The sequence below is a fragment of the Pavona decussata genome, unplaced genomic scaffold (genome assembly GCF_977016875.1).
Source record: "Pavona decussata unplaced genomic scaffold, jaPavDecu1.1 SCAFFOLD_133, whole genome shotgun sequence".
NCBI classification, from domain to species: domain Eukaryota; kingdom Metazoa; phylum Cnidaria; class Anthozoa; order Scleractinia; family Agariciidae; genus Pavona; species Pavona decussata.
Genome location: NW_028145546.1, coordinates 833,095 through 850,259, shown reverse-complemented (window position 1 = coordinate 850,259; position 17,165 = coordinate 833,095). Strand labels below are relative to the sequence as shown.

At 39.0% G+C, this 17,165-nt stretch overlaps 1 protein-coding gene and 1 long non-coding RNA gene across 3 annotated transcripts in view; one reads left to right on the top strand and one right to left on the bottom strand.

The window, feature by feature from the left end:
- LOC146468048 (uncharacterized) overlaps nt 1-17,165 on the bottom strand; it is a 35,585-nt gene that overhangs the window by 13,698 nt on the left and 4,722 nt on the right. For both annotated transcript variants that reach the window (XR_014867532.1, XR_014867531.1), the window contains exon 2: nt 4,746-4,828. This is a non-coding gene — a long non-coding RNA (uncharacterized LOC146468048). The remainder of the gene's footprint in view (nt 1-4,745; nt 4,829-17,165) is intronic.
- Nucleotides 2,867-12,651, top strand: LOC146468049 (uncharacterized). Its single transcript, XM_085124702.1, has 7 exons — nt 2,867-3,790; nt 5,435-5,612; nt 6,203-6,461; nt 7,156-7,383; nt 8,049-8,303; nt 9,213-9,398; nt 10,268-12,651. Exons 1-7 carry the CDS (start codon nt 3,007-3,009, stop codon nt 10,712-10,714), a joined length of 2,337 nt encoding a protein of 778 aa, XP_084980828.1. The 5' UTR covers nt 2,867-3,006; the 3' UTR covers nt 10,715-12,651.

Here is a 17,165-nt window from a genome sequence, read left to right as displayed (position 1 = left end):
AGTAAAACTTGGACGGCTTAAACTGTCTACTACCATTTGCTTAGTAACGAAAGTAGTTTTGTTATGAAACCGGAGAATAATTGAGGGAATAATTTACAAGAAATTGTGAAGCAAAAACTTCTAATTCGTCCCCAGTCTTTTAGGTATTCAAAATGGCGGCAAGATAAGTGATGGACCAATAGCTGGTCACGTGACCTGTTTATCTGTACATCTCCTCTCGCTTTTCTTCTTAGAAGCTACAAGTTTTCTGTATTGATTTCAATTAAAACTTGATCAGGAGTATACAACTTAAGCAGTTAAGTAGTATGCTTTTGATCTTGATAAATTAGGACAGGTCTTTTTTACAGGTCGCATGTTGTACTGGTATATTACCATAAGGGTTATCGTGCCACAGGCCTAAATTATACGTGTAGTGTGGAGTTTAGGGCTAGGAGACACTGCTTAGCTTGTTTATGTACAATTATCATAGTGACCTGTAGATGTCACCTGGGACCTGTAAAAGAAACCACCGAATAAATTAAATTAGTAAACGAAGAAGGCCAACTTCTGGCGCACTCGCTGGCAAGGGTTTTTGTGGCTCATTGCTGTTAGTTGTTGTGTCTTGCCAAATTATGCATGGAAAAGGAAGAATAGAAAATTGGAGTCGATTTGCTCCGCTCGCTGCGGAGTTTTACAAGTCATTGCAACTTCGTCCTCAGGATCTTCTTAGCATTTTTAAAACCGTGGCGAGAGGAGATGTACAGATAAACAGGTCACGTGACCAGCTGTTGGTCCATTACTTATCTTGCCGCCATTTTGAATACCTAAAAAAACTGGGGACGAATTAGAAGTTTTTGCTTAATAATTTCTTGTAAAATGTTCCCTCAATTATTCTCCGGTTTCATAACAAAACTACTTTCGCTACTAAGCAAATGGTAGTAGACAGTTTAAGCCGTCCAAGTTTTACTCGTTACGCTCTGTCGCTGCAACCCCTAGAAGAAAAATGGCGCGTGCAGGTTGTATATTGTACGTTCGAGTTGACTGAAATCTCAGACGAAGCGCTCTTAGTCCTTTATTACGCACCACTTATCAGTATACACTGCGAAAAGGAACCTTGCACATAAGTAAGTAGCAGTGGTTCTGACAGAAATTCATCAGTGTAGATCAATAATCAGGAATAAAAAAATTTTGAGAGTTAAAATTTTTACAAAATCATTTGTGTGTGCGGTATGGAAGAAAAAGGTAAATGCGTTTGTGAGTAGGAAATCTTAGTTTTGTTTTTGTCATTGAAAGAGATGATCAGGCAGGCTGTTTGCTGTTTAGCTGTATGATAGTAACATTCACCGGCTTGTAACTCTCTATAAAGGAGTTGTTGTACTGTTGTAGCCTCTTTGTGAATGATAAATAAAGCGTGGATTATGCAGATTTAAGCCTTGACACGTCTTAGCTTTCATCTCATATTACTACCCGATTTCGCCAGAATGTTTCCTACAGATGAAAATAAACGCGTTATATTCTTTCAGGCCTCTCGTGCAGTTCAAACGTACAACTGGTGTCATCGAAACCACCCCCCAAACTACATTGATAGCCTTTGTGTAATGATCACCCGTGTTTACCCTACCACACAAGCTTTCCTAACTCCACACCCTGCCTTTTTTGTTATAAAGAAATGTAAGACTAATGTGCTAATTTTTCTTCCATTCTGTAACATTCCATGCCTGTGGAGAGCGCGAAGTGTGCCGGGACAATACTTTTTGCATTATTGATCCCCGCCAAGGGGTGTGCCCACATGCTCTTATTTTCCACTTTGGTGTCCGCGATTTGTTTTGTACGACACTCGCTTGACTCAGCAGAAAGACATCAGTAATCTTTGGGGTAGCTCTTCTTCATTCTTGAAGGAACTGGTTCTTCACTACAACTCGACGCCAGTTCTACAGTTATTCAGTTCCATTCAATTCTACTCGATTCTACATCTTTACAAGTATCACTCAAACCACGCATTACTTTATAGTGTGCTGTAAACATGTTCACGACTGTATTTCAACCAAGGCCAGATGGTCCCAACCAGAGATAAGAATTGGTTTTGCCAAAATACACTAACAGGAAAGAACAACACAACTGTTCTAAGAAAATAGATAGAAAGGGAAACCAATCAGGCTGATAAAATCCTTAAGTGTTTTACCTTGATTTCAACCTTCGAGGAGGCCCAAGCCAAGGTAAAATGAAGTAGGCAAACTTGTACACAGCACAGCTGTTACAGCTGTTAACTTTGAACAACAGGAAAATATCAAATAATCTGGAAAATATCCATCAAAACTTTCGAAAGGAAATAACAACTGTATTCTAAAATTAAAGTCGAAAATACACCCTTACATTAGCTTCTCAACATGCACGAGTTTACCCTACTGCACAAGTTTTCTTAACTCCCCACCCTGCCTTCTTTTTTGTTATTATGAAATGTAAGACTGAAGTGCTAATTTTTTTTCCATTCTGTAAAATTCCATCATTCTGTGGGGAGCGCGAAATGTGCCGGGACACTACTTTTTGCCTTATTAATTGATCCCCGCTAAGGAGTGTGACAGATGCTCTTATATTCCCCTTTGGTGTTCGCGGTTTGTTTTCAAATATTTATGCCGCTTTCAATGGCCTCAACGGATTCCCTAAATTTGTAACTCAAATATTTATCTCATTTACACTGTTTCTATCAGTATCCTTTCCTTCATCCGCCGCATATATATATTGTTGTTAAATTAGGTCTCGTTTTTGACCGATTTAAACAAAGGCGGTTTACTTAAAACTGTAATTCAATTTGATTGGTTCCGTAGCTGAAGGTCAAATTATTTAAACAAGCAAAGGATAATCCAAACAAATCACAAAGACTGGGAAATATAGCGGAAATTATTCAGTTACTAGAATCGCTCGACATAGCAACTTTAGGTGTTGAGTGGTTACTGATCTCTGAGCCCAGTGATATTCTGTCAGTAACGCAGCTACGAGCGTTTGTTCGCAACTAGTCTTTCCCCCGAGATGAGAGGAACGAAGCAAGGACAGCGCAAAACACTTGTTCTTGCGACAGCTATTACATTGGTTGGTATCGTTTGCTTGATCACTGGAATTATCTTGCTTGTCAAACGAAATAGTGTCGGCTGTGAGAAGACAAAGGGACAAGATGAAGGAAATCACGAAAAGGAAAAGAAGGTGGATAGATGCAGTTACTCGGAAGAAGCGAAGCGGTCTGGATTTGATGCGTTTTTGCAAAAAGTACAGGACAAAACCTTTGAACTGCACCCGTTTTTAATTGCAGAAAAGTCTAAAGTGAGCGCCGAGGAGATAAGAGATAAGTACAAAGTGTACGATCCGAGTCCTTCAAACCTCAAGGACATAACAGACACAGCAAAGGCCCTTCTTCAAGAGCTTATTGAAAAGAAAATCAACGAGAAAAAGCTGAAGTCGAGAGAAAGAAAATCCCTGGCGCAGTTAAAGCATTTTTTGAAACATGTTTTTGGAACGCCTTTTGATGGAAATTACTACTTCGGAGACTATCTTCTGGGACCAAATATGTTTTGCTGGCAACCAATCTGCAGTGTCGGGAAAACATTGAAAACGCTTCGCTTTTTCAAACCTTCTGACACACATGGATTGGAAATCCTTATCAGCAAATTAGAAGAAGTAAACAAGACATTTCAAACTTATACCGACAACTTGAGATACGGCGTAAAGGCGGGAATGGTGCGAAGCGTGGAAGAATGCCGAGCAGGACTCGACGCCATAAAGAGGTCCTACCTCAGAATTTCACTTGAAGGACCCGCAGGTAAATTTTATCCTCTGAAACGTATATTTTCGCATAATCGCACGATTTTTTCGTTTCTAATTTGACAACAGAAGGGTTGGTTTATTTGTTTGTTGGGTTTATTACCTAAACAAGATTTAAAACGTCACGACTTCTGACTCGGATCATAAGTTTCTCTTCTTCCCTTTTTTGCAATATTGCCGTCAAATTTGAAAGATTTTCTTCGCAAACGAAGCGATATTTAAGATTTTGTATTTAAATTATTCAAATATGAAGCTTTTAAAGCACTGTAGGGTCTTTATGGGGATTACTTGGTGTCATGTGGAATGACAAACGGTCATATAGGTGTCGTCGCTTTAAGAACGCTTCGTCATTAAACACATTTAATTGTTTTTCTTCGGCTCTTTTACGAAATTGATTTTAAGTGTGAATTACAGCGTTCTTAATAATGTTGTATTGATTACGAGGAAGAACTTTTCGCGTGAAAGTAAACACTTTTGGCGCGTTTTTCAGTTTTACGGCTGTATTATGTCCTAACTAGTATATTCATATCTTAGGTAATGACTTCACGTTTCTCAGTTCTTTTCGGTTTTCGGCCCAACAATGAACAAGCTACTCGTATAAGACAATCGAAATGTAAGATTACAAGCTAAAGTGGAATGTGCGGTATTTATTGGAGTAAATATTTGTACAAACGAACAAAGCAACACGGCTTTAATCTTCTCTCGACATGCAAGTCATTGTCATGCCCGTCTCTATGGGAAAATATTTATCAAAGACCTTGTCTAAAAGCGAAAGAAAGCTAACGAGATAGGATTATTAGCCGATTTAAAAAAACACACGAAGACATGGACAGTACTGACACCATAAGCCATGCAAAGTCCATTGATAATGGAGCATACGTAACCGAAGATTTGTTCTTTTATAAAACTATTAAATCTGTATACATTTTGAGTATGTTACCGAGTTCCCTTACTTGCCACTCATCTCCATGGTAACAACTTGGTTGCACAAAGTTGTTCTTTTGGTCAGCTCTAACACACAGTCCCCAAACTGGCCCTGAAAACAAAAGGAATGGCCCGTTTATACCCTATGCTTCGACTTTCAAGTCTAGGTATTTATTTCCCACACAAAATGGTGAAAATTTGTAGCATGGTTAAAATCCCGAAGTAACTGAGCTACATGACGGAGCCGATAGTTCATCTAAAGTTCGACTTTGAAACACGCCCTGGATGGGGGAGGGGGTTACTTCGTTTAGTGTGCTATAAAGGGAGGCTCCCCTCAGATGGTACCCTTGGTCACGAGTCATGGAGGGTTGATTTCGCGGAATGGAATCTTCTCTCGGATTTGTATCGACAGTGTGGCTCTTTTGAAAGAGACATGTATGAGTTCCTAGGCTCGATTTCCGCTGCTCCCTCGGGTCCGGCTTTCCTCCCCCGAGAAAAAGGGAAGAGACTTTTTTTGGGGGGGGAGGGGGGGGGGGGGGGAGCCCAGGCTAATTTTCCCGAACAGCGGTTGGTAATCGGGCCTAATGAGTTCCAAAATCTCTTTTATGAATTTTTGCTTTTGTTTCCGGCTTGGGAACTTTTTATTTACTATGAATTCCCACCAGCAGAATCTTCACTCTATTACAGTCTTCTAAGGCACTGGAAATGTTCATTTCAGGTGTTTTCAACGAGTCATACATGGAAGACATCTTAAAACCGGAGTTTTTATCCAACTTGGAAAACAATACAGATCAGTTGAATGATTGGAAAAAGAAACACGAGGGCACAACACCTTCTCAGTCTCTCCGGGACAACGTGCTGGAACAAGTTGGACGCCCAGTTCACGCCTTGTTGAGGTAAAATACAATAAAATTCCGAAAAAATAACTCACCCCTCAAATCTTAGACTAAAAAAATCCTTCTGTCAAGTCAGTGTTTCGAAGTGTTTTTTTTTTTTGTTATCGTGAAAACCAAGAAGTTTGAAACGCTATATAAGTAAGTGCTATGTTTAGAGGTGCAGTGGCAAACGGCAATACGAAGATGAGAATAGTGGAAAATAATTCCGACCTTTGATGCTAACGCAAAACTACACAATTTTCCATAGCCGAGAAACTTAAAACAGCTAGTGGTTAATGTAGGATGAACATGGTCACGTGGTAATTTCTGCTGTTTGCTGTAAACGTATTTCTAAATCTCACATTTTCTCTGTCCGTCAACCTCTGAGGTATATAAATGGGTACCATAGAGCCAGGGATAAATAACCCTCTAAATGACTAGCATTCCTCCACAGTGATGGTGAAAAGAGAAGAAGGAGAGGAGATTGTTAGATACTACTATAAGTAAGGACCGTGCTATATGAAAAAAATAAAAGATCGGGCTCTTTAGTCTGCTCCATTGGACAAGAAATATCTTGTCTTCCGTTGGTAAGTGTTTGTGTTTCACTATAGGTACCTGGAGAAAGACCACATACAGCATTGTGTTCCTAGTAATGTTTCTAGTGGCCTATCGTTCCTGCCAGTCTCTTATGTGTATGTTAACGGAAGCGCAAATGTCACGGAGCAGACCACTAAAGTGCTACCAACAGGAGAACCGCTGAATGGTTCAAAGGCTTATATTGAACTTCTTTCGTATTTTACAACGACAAACTCTACCCCCGATGAAGTAAACGCCCTTGGTTACAGAATGCTTCATAACTTGTATCCTGAGGTAAAGTATGTTTGTAAGTAAACGGTAACCATCAATTTGTGCTTTACTGATTTTTTTCTTCAAATCACATTGTTCACCGTTATTTGGTCAATCGTTACTGTAGTTACTATATATAGTGTGAATGAACTCGAAGAGGTTCGGAATTGCACCCGAAACGTTGACGATAACCCATTAATACTATTTCTTATTTTCCTCGGGCGGCCGGGGCAAGTAGAGGTTAGTAACATGAAAGTTCGGGGTTAAGTTAGTAACATGAAATCTACTCAGGCTCTTGAGCATTTCTAGACTTCTTGGTGATATTCTTCGAGTACCGTTTTGCCTAGTCAAGAAATTGTAATGACTCATGCAATGGAGTTAGACTACGAGTATTTAGACTGATAGAACTAGCGAGCGAAACACGCGATCGCGCGCGAAAACTTCATCCTGCGAGGAGACGCGACTACTCACGGGCGCGCAGCATTACGGGAGGTGATTTTCGCGCGCGCTTGAGAATTTCACTGAAACTACTTGTAGTCTAATCATGATAAAGGAGAAATTCGGCACACAGTTTTCAAACTTGTAAACGGTCATGAAGCCATGACACGTAGGACATAGGAAACCTAAATGTCGCACATGCTCTCTCTTAGTATGTTTTACTTTAGCTGTCAAAACAATGTTATGACGTTGTTTTGTTTCCCACGCGTATATCTCTCAGGCACTTGAAGTGGCCCGTCAAGTTACAGGAGAAAACGACAACAAGACAGCAAGGGATGAATTTGTGAAGATTCTGAATAATACAGACATGTTCTTCAACAATATGTCGTTTCCACCTGAAGAGTCGAACGAAGCAGCCTTTAAGCTTTGCAACAGTGCTGAAGAGGCTAAGAAGCACTGTCCAAACCGTTGGCAGGCCATACAACAGTGGTTTAAAGAAACACGAGAGGTAATAAAAATGCAATGTTAGTCTTCTTCTTTTGTGTTTTTCGTTGTTAGTCATATTATGCTCGACGGTGCGGAAACGAAGGAGTAGAATTTATTTTTCTGTTGGTTGCGTGTTTATTTGTCTATACTGTGATAATCGATGGTTCAGTTGACTAAGAAGGCAACACTGAAATTATGAAATGAAAACGCAAAATGCTTTGTGACACGAACACTCTTATCTCTGCAAATTATGTCTAATGCTACGCCTTAAATCCTGATTTCAAAGTTGTAATTTTTTTGAAGAGCCTGTAGCTTGTATAAGCCCCAATGGTTTCTCTATGGGCATCCTCGCCATATGTTTCTCTCTCTCTCTTTTGTTATTTATTTATCTTTTATATTTTAATATATAGTTATCTTGTCACGATGAACAAGAAAAATGGCAAAAAATAAACAGAAGTAAAACTGAAATACTAGTTTCATTCCTGCTCGGCTCGGTTGAATCATGATCGCCAATTTAAGAGCTGGTCAATCACGGTTGAAATTTGCGCAGAGAAACAAAAGTGAAATCTGCTGTAAGCGCTTTACTGCTAACTATAACCCATGAAATGAGAAAAACCAAAACGCGACTGAAATCTAAACGAGTTGCTATGTTACAATAAAAAAGTGATATTTTTGCTATGGTGTTAGGTGATGAGTCTGCTAGATCCCAAAACAACGAATATGTTCTACTTCACGGGAAAGAAACACACAGCCCCAAACTGCCCGTTAGAGCTGGCTCCTAATTTCAACCCTTCCTCTGGAGTGCCAAGTTACCTTAGTAGCGACAGGGCCTGCAGTAGAAACGCCAGATACTTTATACCCTTCTTTCTTGAAAGGCCTGGGCCTCGATATATGCAGTGGAGCGTGAACGCTCATGAGGCGAGACCTGGCCACCACACTCAGGTTAGTTGACAATAATTCCACAAGCGGGCGTTGGATATGAGATGATAGAAGAAATTGGCTATCTATCATCCCATATCCAATAAACGTGAGTGGAATAATTGTTTTATTAAAAACAATCAGGGATATTGCTAGATCGTGTTGATTTCGCTTGGCAAGAACAACCAGAAGACTATTTAATGGTCGTAATTCCTCGGGCTTGGTATAATTAACAATTATTCCATGAGCGCGCGTTGGATATGAGATGATAGATAGCCAACGAGGCGCGTAGCGCCGAGTTGGCTATAATCATCTCATATCCTACTGGGGCGAGTGGAATAATTGTTTTATTAAAAACAATCAAGAAGTATTGCTAGATCTTGCTGATTTCGCTTTGAAAGATCAACCAGAAGACAATTTAATGGTCACCATTCCTCGGGCATGGTATAATGGCACATACACCATGGCCGCTAAGCCAATCAAATCCCTGGAATTGCATTATACAATGATCCAGTTTTTAATAATAATAATAATAATAATAATAATAATAATAATAATAATTATAATAATAATAATAATAATAATAATAATAATAATAATAATAATGATCGTTTATTCAACCTTTTTGCAGCATAAACTGAATTACAAGGCGGGTCATAAATTGCATACAAATATCTCGGAATTATGACTCAAATATAACTGTTAATGTTAAGACATATCACATTATACAGTGATCCAGTTTTTATATACCGTACTGTTATCAAAACCTTTGGGAAAAAATTGAAAGAGTGATAGGGAACCGTACCCGGCAATGAACTAGCACCTCTCCACCAATGAGAACAGAACTCGCTTGCAAGCAACATGTATGGCTTTGTTTTGCCTTGTGAATATTAGCCTTATTGACCTCTAATGTTTTCCCGTCCTTTCAAACAGGTGCAGGGTTTGATGGAGCACTTCCAAGACACATGCGGTGGAATAATTGGCTGGCTGTCGACAGTGACGTCATACACTGCGTTTATAGAGGGCTGGGCACTATACGCCGAAAATCCACTCATTGCCTACAATACAGATACCTACAAAGGAGAACCTTTGTACAAATATGGAATGTTGAAATCTCAGGTAGGCACAAGAATGTTTGTCCAGGAAATATTTTCATTTGGATTCGAAAGAGTTTTTTTGGACGACATAGTATAGAAGATAAAGAAATCTAAAACACGGGACATAAAAACCATATGTACGATTACAAACCGTTTAAAAATGTCGGCTTTGTCACCAAAAAAACAAACAAAATAACCAGTATTACAAGACAAAATATCAGACACAATAAAAACATTTTAATTTGATTTTTCCTTCCCGCGTCAATCCTCTCCTTGCTGTCAGAATGGTCTCCTATATTATTTTAAGAATATCAGTCTATAAAGGAGAAGGCAGGCTAAAAACTGTATAACAGAGATGTATAAAAAAGATTTCAAACGTCATAACAAGTTGATTTGCGTCATGTCTATTAGGCCGACAGAAAGAACATTGCTTGTGCTATTTGTTTCAAGCTGGCCCCAGTTGTTCAAAGGCCGGATAACTTTATCCGCTGGATAAGGCACTATTTAGGGTCTAAAATATACTTCACGTAAAACCTTTTCCAATGTTTTCGTACATTCCCAAACGTAACTGTGGTTAGAGTGCACATATTCGCTTGTAAAAGAGGAAATACTGAAATCTTTGCACAGATTGAAACTGACGGATAGCGACTTATCCACTGGATAAAGTTATCTGGCCTTTGAACAACTGGACCCTGGTCTGTAAGCGTTCTTTCCTCTCTTGGGCAATCAACAGCCTGGGGGTTCTTTAGGCCAGGTTGTTGACATTGTAAATTTCCGCCAAAGCTCGACTAAGCAGAATATTATTGCCATGAATATTCCATTTTCCACCTGTTAATTGAAGAACATGGCCAATACCCGCAAAACATTTATTCATTTGTTTCTTTTTAACAGCTCTGGCGAGCACTTCGCATGATTTTAGACACAGGATTACACTACAAGCGCCTGACAAGAGACCAGTCCCTCGCTTTGTTTGAACAATACCTTTGGGATGATAGTGACGTCACGCTAAAGGAGATAACAAGGTACCAGAGTGTGCCGGGACAGGCGACCTCTTACATGATTGGTCAGTTGCATATCATGAAATTAAGAGAGTACGCGGAAAAAAAGCTGGGAGATGCTTTCAACTTGAAGGAGTTTCATCTTCAAGTCTTGTATCAAGGGTCTGCACCACTGAGCTTTTTAGAGGAAAGTGTTAGGGAATATGTAGATTGTGCGCTTGACAAAAATAAGGAGGGTTGTGATGAAGTACTTGATCCCCTGTCGGATGATCAAGGGAACAATGGCAACAACGATGATATAGGATCAATGGATTTAATACAAAGAGAACTCTATTTTTGATGTTTTACAGCTAACTACTCTCTTTCCAAACTGTTTATCAAAAAATTTATGTTGCGAGGTTCACGTCTAAGTTTCCGGCTATATGGTCGACATAATACATATAGTTCAGAATGCACAAACTTCTGCAGGGCAGTTTTTTATGATTAATGTTTCGGCAAGAGGACGTAATCGAAGGTATAAACATTGGGCTTAGTTACTACTTGTAACAGCGTCTCTTTGTCTTGCACCTTGGGGATATGGGGGGCGGGGGAAAAGGTCAGGTAGGAATGTCCTCGAGTTTTGAGGACTCAGCTAAGGCTACCTAGCTAAACATGATTCAAATTACCTTTCTGTAATTACTCTAGCTGTGTCTACATAATTATTGCAATTGATTTTGATTCTAAACAACATTTTGTCACTTTACATATTACATAAGTTGTTGTTACACTAGACCCTTTGGCTTGGGTTGGGTTTACTCTGGGTCTGTATCGACTCTTAATGGGAAGTTAAACTTTGACCTGTTCTAAACAAGGACGACATTCATCGGTAATTGTTTGATTTGATTTCAGTCATTGCCACGCTTCTAATGCGACTTCCAAGTCAATTAAGTTTAGTGTCAATAAACGTAAAAATACTCACAGCGATGCTCGAAATCTAGCCACGTTAATGTTGAGCTAAACTCGAGTAGCGGTTAGGATTTATAGCCAAGAGATTTATGAACGCCGGGTAGCACGTGGTTTTATCAGTGTTTTGCAATCACTGCTACATACATCGTTCAATTTGACGTATCCATGGAAATTCCTAGGGGCAATTTGACTCCGCATGGGAATATCGATTACACAAAAACTGCTTCCCTATAGGCAAAATGGCTAATGCAACCACAGCTATTGTAAGGAATACACTTTATTGTTTGAAAGTCAGTTCGCTGTTGAAATCTCACTCCCCAGTGTTAGATAAAACAACTGAGGCAGTTAAAGATACAAACATACAAGAGAGAAATATACGGATAAAATCATCCCAAAGAAAATAGATTTCCCGAGATCAGTTTGCACCTTATAGCGCACTTATTATTGAAAAAGTTGTCCTACATTTAAAGATAAAAACAAACTAAAACCTCTTGTTTACTATATTTTAAAAGAAAGACTCCATTGGGACGCCTTTCATTTAGCCAAAAATTTCGGTTGAACCGGCTACATTGCAAATAAACGCTCGGATCAAACTGAAATTTTCTAGAACAAACGGACGACCCTTGGAGATACTCACATTTTCCCTCACGGAGAATTACACAAATTGCATTTCCATTCTGTTGTCTTTTTGTACCATCATTGCATCATCTACCAGCGAGTCTGCAAATTTGGAACTAAAAACGAGGCTCTTCGTCTAAGGTGGAGAGACGGAAAGTTCCCGGAATTTCTTGCCGAAAATTTCGGCAAAATGGAAGGCGTCCTCGCGTCTCTACAAACTCGCGAATTCACATTTAGAGTGGCCAAGTGCCCTTGGTGTTTCGACATATCACCTTTCTAAAGTCGCAAAATTAAGCTTTGTTGAGAAGCTTCCTATAGAACATATGTGAATCAGATCAGTTCAGAGAATGTTTGTCACTGGCATGAATAAGTCGCAGATCAGTAGCGTGTCAGTGGATTAAACTTGTTTCGTTTGATTTGCGGCGTGGTTGTGTTCCTCCTGTAGTTCTCCTGCGTGTTACCCTAACAACTTATCACCAACAACATTTAAAACTTCTCAGTGTTGGGTTCACTAACAAACTACACAATAAGCTCAGTTTAATGTTGAATTACAGAATTAATAAATCCATGGCAACTAACTCTGTAGTCATGCGGCACTGTGTTTGTGATTAATTACCGAATTTCACCCGCGATCCAATTGCTTATCAAGTCAAATACTCATGCATACAGCAAATAAGACAGATCAACCCTCCCCACCCCACCTGTCACATGTTGAAATGCACCTGCAATTTCAGAAATAATTAACATTATCTTTAATTACGTTCTCGGTGGCGTTGTCGAAACAAAACAGATCTTGCCAAATGGTGCGTCTCCCATTACAGTACACTCATAACAAGCCCTAGGTGAAAATCGCCGAGTACTACTTGCTTCAGTGTCTTCGCGCTAAAATAACTCAGTGATCAAAATGGGACACCGATGGTAATGACCATCTCTACTTATACTTTCAGAACGGTAAGTATATACCTCCAGTAACTGTTTAATCCTAATCGTTTCAATCGTTATAAGAAAATGCAAATCTTCATTCTATTTTCAACTTCTCGTCGGAATTAAATTTCAAAACCCGAAATAAAACTGGCGCCGGGCGATTTCAGTGAAGTCGCCATTAAAAGATTTCCGAAGCAAGAACAAAAATCAACCGCAAAACACCAAGAGCTTTAATTTATTTTCTTTTAAGAGCTATCTGTCAAAATAAACATTTTAAAAGAAGAGTTTCCATAAAAATAATTATAAAAAGATATATTTATAAAGATAATTTCCAGTGAAAGTTATACGTAAGTGGAAGATTTTACTGCTTGTGTGAAGTGGTTTTATGCTCTTTATATATCAGAGTTTTAATCTGAATTGTATTCAGTTTCTCTCAGTAATGTTCCACTGTATTGTGGCAAATCGCCATTGAATGAAAATGAAGGCTAAGTTTACTCCTAGAATAACGTTTCTGTCGCTATAGTAACGTTATCAAACTAGAAACACCTTGCGGATATTTTTTCCCATACTCTAATTTTGTGAGGAGGATCGCAACATATCCAATTCTCCGTAAATCTACTTTAGTAGCTTGGAGTACAGTCAGTTAAGCGCAAATCCTTTTTATTTTTAATAAACAAAGCAGTGGCTCCCTTATTATCAGAATGGTTTATTATTGAAGAATACAAAAACACTGTGTTCGCACATCAGTGTTACCAATACATCTAGAAAATTTTAAAAATATTTTGGCCTTAATTTCATTTTCATACGACCTTATTACAACATTAGTGATTCGAGATCGCATACATCCAGTGAGTGTTTTTATCTGTAGATCGTCTGAGGGTAACGCAAATTGGCAAAGAAATCCGTACATAATTTAAGAATTACGAGGTCCGGTTAACTAAATTAATTTTCATATATTCCAATCTTCAGTTCTGTTGAAAAACAGTTCTATTTAGTAATTTTAACATTATTGGTGGTTTTGCCATCGTTAACACCTCTAAAACTTTGTATAGAATCAAACATTTTTGATTTCCTGTACCTGTATTTTGAAGATAGGATTAATTTTAGTGAACAGATGCCTTTTTCTTCAGTGTGGGTAAAGGATTCCTTTTGCGGGGTGACATATCGGTGAAGAAAATTCAAATTATCAATCAGTGAAAACTTTAAGCAGCTGTTGTCTAGTTAAGTTGAATTTTGTCAGAAATCGTTTTGCGTCAAATCACGGGCCAACAACTGTAGTCTAGCTCGAGCTGTTTCAGTTTGCTAAACATTTGCACTGATTTATTTTTGTTCACGTTTGACTCTAATGTTTTTCGGCTGGCTCTGTTTCCTTTCGAATGTATTAAATTCTTGTCTTTGGTCAACTAATTACGATCCGCTAACGGCGTGTTTTTAATTGTTTGAGTCCCTGAGCGGCCAAGCACAACATCGGCCAAAATAAGCACTATATTACTGAAAAATCACTATTAGCAGAGAAAGTTCTGATTGTTTTGGCCCAATGACAATAAGGAAGCAATTCAAGAGTCGGTAGCTTTATGTCGTTATAGCAACGGACTTGGACACAAAGATGAAGTTCAAAGGCTAAAAAAAGGGAAATTAAAGTGAAAATGTCCAGCTACCATCAATCTTAATTCGGTGTATTGGATACATGTTTCACGTTATCTCAAGTCATATCATGTCTAGTCCAAGGTTGAGCACCTGCCCTGCCAACATTCGTGACGTCACTGAGTTGCGAGGAGCCGGTTTGCGAGTATACTTCAAGGTCAACAATTGGCTGTAAAAGTTAATCTAAGGCACCCATCCCAAGAGGCCTTGATCACTGATGATCAACAGTGGTGATAAGAGTTAGCACCCGCTTTTTAATTGAACCCTTTTAATGAGCTTCTTTGGACAACGATGGCAAATCTTAACGTTTCCATGGCAAGGAGAGAGTTGCCAAAGTGTAATATAATGAGAGTAGAGCAGGTGTTACATATATATGGATAAGAGGATTTGGGTTAGACAACAACAACAAAAAACTTGAAAATTTTCGAACGGCACTGGGTACCCGGATTTCTCATTTGTCAGCTTAAAATAATGTTAACCCGCCCAACATTTCTGCAATTTCACGTTACTTATCTCAGTTAACCCTTGTAGCTCAAATTTCACGTACTCAGCTGACACTCAGGTTTTCAGGTTCAATCCCGTTCAGACCTTTCTGAATACGCCCGCGTGATTTTCCTCAACACCAAATATTGATAAAAAGCATGGCACTTCAAGAAAGAGCATAAAGATCATTTTTTTTACAGGAGGTAGGGGGTGGAGGGGAAATAGGAAGAAAGCCCCAGACTACCGTAGGGACCTTTTTCAATTTACAAAATTCGTCCCTTTATCCCCTCCCCCACCTAGTATTGGCTAGCAAGATGTGAATTCTGTGCGCAATGGCCCTTTTATTATTACAACGGTATCGTAGCAACGTCTCATGATCATAGACTCCAAAGTTAGGGCTTTTTTCTATGGTTTAAATTTGTCCTATGTAGAAGGGTCGTATCCGAGATCCTGGCTACCCTTGGCAAGACAACTTTTGATACATTCCCTTACAAAACGCTGCGAACTTCAAAGATGGACAGGCTATCGTGCAGGATGGCCCAACAGGAAAAAAGATGACCCTCCAGCTCCTCCCACTCGGGATAAATTTTTCCAATGTAAACACTAGCTCGTCTATCAGACCAACAGAATAAAAATTCTCCAAAAAATGATATTCCGAAACGGAGAGTATATCTTCGCACGCGCCGGCGTTTGTCAATAAACATGGTGGAACATAATTAAAGCGAACTTCACACTTCCTGTAACTGTAAGTTTGTGTTATATTTTCTCAATATACTGTCTGGTAACATGTAAAAAACTAAAGCAAGGGAATATGATGATGAAGAAGAAGAATTATTTGTTCTTCAGAATTCTCCGTCAATGCTTTTCCGAAACGCCGCCCGGCCAAAGCAAGCTTGTCAGCTCGAATTCAAGCTTCGTGGAGGACATCCTTACCGGGTCGTGCACGATTTTTCCGTCAAAACTTTGCCAAAAGAATGTATATTCTGTGTATTCTGAGTCAACTGGTATCTTCTGTTCGTTCCCTTCATCCCGTTATCAGGAACAGAATTCCGGGACGGAATAACTTTAGTGTCACCGGCGACAATTTTTATCAAAAGAGTGAACACGGTGAAAGAAAGAAATTACAAGAAAAAAAAAAGAAAAAAAAAAAAAGAAAGAAAGAAAGAAAGAAAGAAAGAAAAGAAACACAGAGGCAGACCGAGGTTATGAATTATGAAGTAGGATCGTGTTTTACTCGGTTAATAGGGACAACTATTCTCCTATCAATAAACACTTGGTGAATAATTGGCCCGGTAAGGAGGGTGACGCACATAACCGGGCAAACGTCTTTAAATTCTAACGGCACCTTAGAATCACGTTCAGATGATCAAGGCATGACTTTGGAAGTTAAAGAGGTAGGCCACTGGCTAGGACTAAGTCTGTTCAGGCATTAAGGTCATGGAAGCCACATGAAGGCCTCCCTATACCTTTCACTATTTTTTTTCGCATATTCTTTGCGCCGACTGTCATTATCTGAAGTTACTCGAAGCAATCCTTATTGTACTCCTACATTGCATGTCAGACGACAAAATTGCCCTATGAAGCAGAAAATGGATAACTAAAAATAATGTACCTGTTAATTAACGGGTTTTGAGAGATTTGAAATAATTTTTCATTAGGAGAAGGCATGAGGAAATTACTGATACCAAATGAATCACCATTCATGATCCATCTGCCAACAATTATCACCTTTGTTAGGTGAATTCTGTTTCTACGTTAATGATGTACAAAAGCAAATACCATTTGTAATTATGGCAAAAGCCATAATTAAAAATGGTATCGTTGGTTACGAATGGATTTAGCTGCTGCAAAAGCCAACCACGTTGTTCCCTAGAGAGCTGTTTGAAAATACGTTGAAAGGGACAAAGAACATCAAGATCCTATTCAAACTCTCGTGAATATTGTCTAAAGTCTCGTTCGGAAAGCTTTGTGCGATTTGTGATACCGCGATAGGTGCCTGTGTAATTAAATTTCTTAATGCTTTCAACTAAAAGACTAGGTGCAAAATGAAAACATCAGTAGAAATTAAGGTCGACAAGATATATCCGTCTTTGTAACCTAAGTGCTAAACGGTGTCTAAAGAAAGTTGTTCACCTTTCTCGTTCTTGTACTTATCAGTTGGGCATCAAGAACATTTC